Source organism: Anopheles stephensi, chromosome X, assembly GCF_013141755.1.
Source record: "Anopheles stephensi strain Indian chromosome X, UCI_ANSTEP_V1.0, whole genome shotgun sequence".
NCBI classification, from domain to species: Eukaryota; Metazoa; Arthropoda; class Insecta; order Diptera; family Culicidae; genus Anopheles; species Anopheles stephensi.
Window position 1 is genome coordinate 18,685,089 of NC_050201.1, and position 7,914 is coordinate 18,693,002.

A 7,914-nucleotide genomic window follows, 5' to 3' on the forward strand; every position below is an offset into this window, starting at 1 on the left:
TACAAAGAATTTAGAAAGCGACGTCTATCATAACTGCATGATGTTATTTACACACCGACTGTAAAACTCACTTCTATTAATAACAACTACAACAGCGGTCTGAAAGTAGCAAGCGGCGTATCAACGTTTCATAGACCGAGCGGCGAATCAGCAATGAATATCAAAGCCACTTCGATCGCATGATTTTTTGTTTGGGTCTGTTGGTGGAATAACGCGGAGATATGGGACGATGTACACACGCTGCCCGTCCATAGGTGGGGTGACGGTAATAATGAAGTAGCAAATGCGTTCATACAATCAGTAACATTCGGCAAGGGCCAGTGCACGGTTGGCGATTACCGCGTAGTGTGTCGTCCGTGAATTGATCCGTTTTATACCTTTCAACCTTAGAGTGGTGTTAGTATAGTACCGAAGTGCAACTGCAGATCAAATTCAAAATGACCAGCCTATTCAACACTAGCAATCCAGACGTGTATAAGGCGTACGTGTTCTGGTCGGCAGTATTGGTGGCCAAGATTTTGCTAATGGCCCCACTGACGGCTTTGCAGAGGTTTAAGAACAAGGTGCGTATCGGAACAGTTACGAGCCAAGTGTATTTTTCAATCAAATCGATGTACTGGGACCAGTTTCAGTGATTGATCCAACAAGCCCTGACGATTTTAGACAACTTAGTTGAAACGGGAAACTTTCGTGTCTCATAAATTAAGTCATGTAATGTGGAAACTGTATAAATCGCTAATTATCGTTCAACATATTTCGATTCGGTTCATTGTGCTTCTTTAAACCTTTCTCAAAAGTGATAAAATCCTTTTATCACTAAAGAAAAAAGAAACACCACACACCTCAAACGATAACCGATAAGCAGCTAACCGTTGCGTATAGCAGCAAACGCGTATACAGCTCTTGGAGCTGTATCAGTACAAATATCAGGAAAAAGGGTATTTGCGTTACATAAGGTCTTATTGTATTTTATGCATACTCATGGTTTTCTTGTTCATGTTAGCCGATTTACATGCTTGGTTGTAGTCGCCAGTTTTAAAATATAAAATACTGTTGCATAAAGATTCGAGTTAGGAGAAAAAGTCGATACAACTGAATTACCAGTAATAGTCCATGAAGTGGCGTGTTGAGCTTTCTGTTGTTTTTGAAGTAGGTGATTGTTTACTAATGCTCGTGGTTGTTGTTTGTGTGTGTTCTATTGCTTATAGGCCTATAGGGAACACGCTAACCAGTCACAAGAGTACCAAACCAATCCAACAGACAACAACGCGCACGATTGAGTACATAACGGCTTTGTAGACGGCCAGGGTTAAGTCAATTGACATTCGATAGAGTGGTGAGTTAAACGGGAGATAGAAATACATGTAATCTTCACGATCTATTCACTATTCACTATGGGGTGGTACGGTGGTAGATGCGATAACGGTCGGTCGGTGAAAAAGAAACTAATAGACAAACTTTCTCCTCCACGATGCGGAACGACCCCGAATTTAACGCCAGTATACCTTAACGTTTCGGACAAGGAGAGCACACACGCACCGGAAAGGGAAAGCAGATGTGCAGGTGTTGTCGATTTTTTGGGAGAAAAACTAGTTTTTGTGTACCGTTCAAGAGCGTAGGTCCTAGAGTAGAGCTCGGCTGATTGCTCTTGAAATAGTCCGTGTGTTGTTGCAGTTTGTAATCGATCGTACAATTTTTTTCGCTATGACGAGCGTATTCGACAGTATTGATGCTGAAGTGTTCCAAACGTACCTTTTCTGGTCGTCGGTGCTGGTGATGAAAATGTTACTCATGTCACCGCTAACATCACTGACCCGTGTGCGAAAGATGGTACGGGACAGATAGAAAAGATACGCTGAGGGCGGGCATGATGCAACAGTGCTATCTGCGTAATCATTTTTTTTCTTTGAAACTAACGCTTTTACTTTTTAACTCTTGTATACAGGCCTTTGCTAATCCTGAAGATGCAAGTGCAGTTAGCAAGAAGTTAAAGCCAAAACTGGACGATCCCGATGTTGAGCGTGTTCGAAGGTAAGTCGTGCCTTTTGTCCAGCTTCTTAAACACATATCGAACCACTACTAAACAGTTTCTTTCTGTCGCGTTTTAGGGCACATCTTAACGATCTGGAAAACATTCTGCCATTCTTTGTCATTGGCTTCCTGTACCTGTTGACCAATCCTGCACCGTTCCTGGCAATCAATCTGTTCCGAGCGGTAGCAGTCTCACGGATATTACATACGCTGGTGTATGCCGTTGTTGTCGTCCCACAGCCAGCACGGTTTCTCGCGTTCATGGGTGGCATGGTGCCAACTGTATACATGACGCTGCAAACGATACTGTACTTTATGATTTAAAGTGATTACTGGAAGCGGTATTTTCGAAACGCACAATAAACTTAACGACCGTTAAGGCACTGGTCGGGGCAACTTGTGATAGGTTCAGAATTATTCTCTTGAAACGCAATAATGAGAAAGTGTAAGTTGATTAAATGGACTAATATTAAGAAAAACTACTTAAATTAATAGCCTTACTGTTGAGCCAACCGTCAGTAGTGATACAGCGTTGAAGTTTTTCTGAGATTAAAAAAAACTATCTTGACCATAATATTGGAATGACACGGTTGTAAAATATACAAACGCATAGCATTCCATTAGCTCGCCATTGATGAGTAATGCAAAAGTGCATATGGAAAGAAAAAAAAACAAACCTCACACAGAACACACCACATTCATGCTGGTCGGTTAAACTAACTTGCTGGGAATTGGATTTCTCCGTGTGCACATACTACACTTGCATATTGCAAGTGACAAACATGTACTACCTTTTATTAATTCCGTAAAAGATTACTTTATTTGTGTGCTATCAATAATGTGTTTAGTACATTTCTTCGTGAAATATTAATCTCCTGCTAATGTTTCTCTATTATAACAAGCAGGGAGAAATTAAAACAAAATCTATATATTAAGATTATTATTATTTATTATTATATTCAAAGTAAATCATAATAACACATACACACACAAACAATAGAAATGAACAACAATCACCCATCTTCCCTGCACAACCGAGCATGCCCGAGATATGGCAAATAACTAGGAGGAAATGCCTAGTTAATTTTGTTAATTATTTTTTGTTTTTTTTTCGTAAATTTAATTCACAGTCACCAGATGCGGTGGTGAAAATAAGGCATCGGACCGTAATACTTAATAAATAAATAATAAATAAATATATCTTAATAACTAAAAAGGCCTCTCAGTCTGTGGTTAAACGTGTTTTTAAAACAATGCAAAGGTCCAGAGCAAACAATGATTTTAAAACGGTTTAATTTATAAAGCGATCAATAAGCATAATTCATGCCCGGCTTAATCATCAAGCTGGAAACAGCTTCTAAACATAACCCGCTAATAAAAATACCGGTACTACGCGCTCGGAAATGGCGATCATTTTTGCTCGCTAGAAACGGACAATCAACACAGCTGCAGACTGAAACACAAACAGCGATGGCAAAACGATCGTCGCTGCAGGGATGTGCTATAGTATCGCACTGCTTTGTTTTATTCCGAAACGAAATCTCCTAAAGCAGTCTTGCAGACAATCATGCAAAGAGTGGAAACTAAATAAAAAAGGGAACGATACAAATGCTGTAGTTCCCATAGCCGCGATGGGCTACGTGCAAGAAACGTGCCCAAACGTGTCGTTACATGTCGTCCGAATCATGGGTTCCCTTTGTGCAACAGCATGTTCATGGGTCCATGAGTGAACCGGCGGTACGGTACTTCACAGGGAAAGTGCCATCGGAATGGCTACGTAGCCAGACGCAGGAAAAACAGCTCACCTTCCTTTGGTGAGGGAAACCCAACCTAACCCTTAGGGGAACAGAGAAACAAATGAGCCGCTATCGAGAGACTTTTGGGCTAAAGTCCGAATAGATGCCCCCCCCCCCCACTCACGGAACTCACTTTTCGCTTCTGAGTTACCTTAAATTTAGGTAAAAGTTAAGCAAAAGTGTTAAACATTGTTGTAATAATGATTTATAATAATTATAAATATTTTTTTATAAGGAAAAGGAAATTTATTAGGGTAGGTTTTGAAAAAAACTTGTGCATCATTAGACATGGCAGGGTTAACTGAACCAGATGAATCAGAGGCGTGCGAGAACTCAAGGCACGATTTAAAGCACGCGTTTTGTGAGGGCAAAACGGATGAATCATCGTATTCATCGGATTCCAAACCCATGGGCAGTACGTGAGTGCCTAATAAACGCGCTACGAAGTGTTGTTGATAAAAGCGCGGCTTCGCCTAGCTATTGCATTTAATTCATCGCGAGCTCCGGGAGCATCTGCAACGAACGGACAATCCGGCCCGGTACAAATCCGAAAGTTAATAGTTTCAAACCGTGCAAGGTGAATAGTGAAGTGCAGTCGTGTAGTGCTTCAGTGTACCAGGCCAGGACTAGGCTTACCGTGATTATTGTGTGGAGTGCATGTGTTCTGCAATCAAACGGTAATGCAACTGTGACGTACGAGAGTACGATACATGTAAGAAGCGTGATCTCAGAGACTGTCAACACCTACTGCCTGCAATGGTTTATCTAGTCTGTCGAAACAAGTGAATTATCAGAAGTCTTGTCGACAGAGAGATAAATCACTGTTTGTGGTCTACCACACCGTCAGTCCTTTGGAGCATCCGCGACATTCAACATTGCGCAATTGGCCCGTTCGGTGGAACTAACCGGCATCGCGTTCGCACGTGAAAGCTATAGTCCGACATGGTGCAAAACGTGTTCGTACAGGTTCCGCACAGTAGTACGGGAAGCTATGGCGCTCATTTTCAAAGCCACTATCAAACTATCCGCTTGGAGTGAGATGTCCTCGGGCTATTGCGGATGTTACATGCAGCAACCCTGGTAGGATGCAACTGTTAGTGGGTATTGTAAAATTATTGTTTCTTATTTTCGTAAAATTGTTTTCCAAACTCTGCTGCTTTAGTTTACCAAAACAAGCGCTACCACACACATCGGCATTGTGCAATTGTTTTCTGTGCAATAACAAAACAATTTGAGCGTGCTTATTACACTTTATAAGAGAAGAGAGAGAGAGAGAAAGAGAGAGTGAGAGAGAGAGAGAAAAATGGTTTATAACAGGCAGCTAGATTGCGTCATTGCACAGAATAATGTGCAAAGTGGGTATGTGCGTGTCAATAGCTTTGGGGACGGAAATTCCATCATTCGGGCTGATTATTCACCGTTCCATGAAAAACACATTACTCATCGGAATGCTTACTCGGAAGTAGTGAAGGCGGGATCGGACTTTTCAAATGCAGCAATCAATCGATCAACTGCAAATGCATTCAAAACATCACCATTTGCAATTACAACAGCAGAAGATGAATCGAGTCGGTGAGGTAAAACAGCTGATCATTTTGTGTGTAACTGTTTCGTCATCGTGTTGCGGTACCTTCTTCATCTTGTGACGTGCGAAACCGGACGCTAGGGACGCACCACGTGCTTGTTGATGTTATTTTGACACGAAACCCGCACAAACAGCATTGTTGCCAACGCGACAAAATAAAATTGAACTGTACTAACTGGCATGCAAGAGTTAAACATAAACACCTTGAAATAAGTAAATATCTTTTGTATAGGATAAATTCTCACAGGCAAATATTATCTTAGGAATAATACCTACCATACCATGAGGAAAAACGAAACTATGGCAAACAATGATAGCGCATCAGGGTACGTCATAAAATGGCTTGAAAATATTCATACATATGGAAATCATAAATAAACTCAGGCCATGTGACAAAATACGAGAGTAAAGAACATGGACCGTAAAAGGTTAACGCTAGAGCCCAGCGCATACATTATCGCTGCGCAATCAGTTTCACGAAAAAGGGATCAACGCGAAGATCAAGGCGCGATCGTACTATCCGTAGTGCAGTGAAGGAAAGACCACTCAACGAATAGCGTAAACGACGCACAGGCAAAAGATAGGAAAATAAACATACGCACTTGAGCTACAGATTTAGCCTATCAAATACGCATAGGACAATGCGCGATGCATTACCCAGGATCATAAAAAAGGTCACCCACACGATTTCACGCTCTGGAAACGTCGCTTCAATGGTCGGCATACGCCCGACACTGTAGGTTTATGTTACTTCAAGCCGAAAGAGGTTCTATCTCTTTCGAAGCTTTTTTTTTTCATTCTTACAATCGAACTTTCGGGATCGGGATTATTTTAGTATATGAGACAGGATTTTTGAGAATAAATGCGACTTGTAATTCAGACCTGAACAAAGAAGCTTGTGTGTTTCATTAGTAGGGTTTCTTTTACAGATCCGGGAAACGTTTCACCTTTGCCTTCCCTTCGGATGTTGGTCCCGCACTTTGGTGTTTCTCCACTCCGTCGGAAGAATTAGGTGAAATAAGCCAAAAAAAAGAAAAAAACGTCTGATCACGCAACGGCACTTCCCGTTGTCCAACACTGCGTTAGTTGATGCGCGAGTCCGCCCTTAAAAACTTCTCCTGGTTATTCAGTACAACAGGTTAACCGCCTCACTCTAGCGATTCCAACAAAGCAAAGGAATCTGCGTGGAGGTTTCCGAATCGTCCATTCTATCGCGTGGTCGGTTCAAAAACGGTTCGTTATCGAACTAACAAGCATCTTTTCGGATTTTGTTGCGTGCGGCTTAGCGTAGTTTTCGAAGGGATGTTTGAAAGTTTCAAGCGACTACCGAACTTATGGACGCGGACTGTTACACATGGATATTCTTGCACATTCATGTGTATGGGAAAAAGAGGAAGTAAAAGCAAATCCTACATGATTACTCATGTGTTGAGTTTAAATTTCTGAAATAGATAAAAATTTATTTTTAAAATGTATAGAAAAATTACAATACAATGCAATAGATAGCAAAGTTTCGTAACTCCATCGTGCTGATGCCATAACTGACGTTATTGCAATAGTTTCGACATACTTCACTGGCATCTATGAATCAGTGGTAAAATTTGCAAAAGTACGTGTGAATCATCACACCGACGATACAATTCAGACGAATGATTTCTTTATCTAGAATTCCAAACGAAAACCACTCACTGGTTACGTTTTATTTTATTGGCCTTGTTTCGTCATTTTTGTAAGGATTCATTGCCATTTTAAGTAGGATTTAATGTTCAACCTCGTAAAAGGTTAACATTTAACAGCTTTACTATTTAAGTAATAGGTTTAGGTGAGGTGTTTTTTATGATCGAAACTAAATTACGAGCAACTCCAGCTTGCATCTTATAATGCAATACATATTTCAACCAGTCACTTTACCGACTAGCATGACTAAGGCGGAAATGGGCATGATTTAGCAAGACGCGACCCACAGGCTTATCACCGATGACGCCGTATATGTGTTCGATGAAGTGATATTTCGCTTCACGGGTGGAGAACGGGCCAGGTAAGCGGTTGGTCAGCTACGTGAATCGACTGTGGCGTCTAAACACTAGCTGGACTGCAAAACATCGAACAACGTTGAACACGTCATGATACTTTCCCGGTATCGATGAGCGATGATGATTCAGCACGCGCTCCGGAGTGAACCCGGGTGTGCGCATACCGGCATCATTTAGCAAAGTCTATATAGGATAGAGGGCGACGCATCCCATACAAACTGACAGAATGCTGTGGGAACGTTTTGGAAGTTTAGGTAGGAAATGTTTATTGTTATTTAGCTGGTGCTGCTGTTGGTACCGGATCCTTGAACATCTCCAGTTGCTATTGTGTGAAATTTTGATGATCCTTTTAGTCTTGTTAACATTTTGTTAGATAAAAATTTATTGTTTTCCACCGTGAAAACACCAGCGTATCCATCAAAGTCTATATAGGACAGAGGTCGACGCATCCCATACAAACTGACAGAAT

The 7,914-nt window shown here is 41.3% G+C and overlaps 1 protein-coding gene and 1 long non-coding RNA gene across 3 annotated transcripts; both read left to right on the plus strand.

Moving 5' to 3' along the window:
- Positions 1–160: 160 nt before the first annotated feature.
- On the plus strand, positions 161–2,432 carry LOC118512907 (microsomal glutathione S-transferase 1-like). Of its 2 annotated transcripts, none has more exons than XM_036058038.1 (3): positions 161–563; positions 1,946–2,031; positions 2,109–2,432. In XM_036058038.1, exons 1-3 carry the CDS (start codon positions 438–440, stop codon positions 2,353–2,355), a joined length of 459 nt encoding a protein of 152 aa, XP_035913931.1. In that variant the 5' UTR covers positions 161–437; the 3' UTR covers positions 2,356–2,432. The 2 variants fall into 2 exon arrangements, with proteins under 2 accessions (XP_035913931.1, XP_035913941.1); XM_036058048.1 differs by lacking the exon at positions 161–563 and adding an exon at positions 1,391–1,830 and having other exon boundaries at positions 2,109–2,427.
- Positions 2,433–4,333: 1,901 nt separating this feature from the next.
- LOC118513161 lies at positions 4,334–6,452 on the plus strand. The gene is made up of 2 exons (XR_004906424.1): positions 4,334–4,907; positions 4,990–6,452. It is a non-coding gene; the product is annotated as an uncharacterized LOC118513161 (long non-coding RNA).
- Positions 6,453–7,914: the final 1,462 nt, after the last annotated feature.

Excerpts from the sequence above, each read along its gene's own strand:
- LOC118512907 (XM_036058038.1), top strand. The coding sequence starts at position 438 with ATGACCAGCCTATTCAACACTAGCAATCCAGACGTGTATAAGGCGTAC. Across the intron at positions 564-1,945 it reads TGCAGAGGTTTAAGAACAAG|GCCTTTGCTAATCCTGAAGA; the intron begins GTGCGTATCGGA and ends TCTTGTATACAG. Across the intron at positions 2,032-2,108 it reads GATGTTGAGCGTGTTCGAAG|GGCACATCTTAACGATCTGG; the intron begins GTAAGTCGTGCC and ends GTCGCGTTTTAG.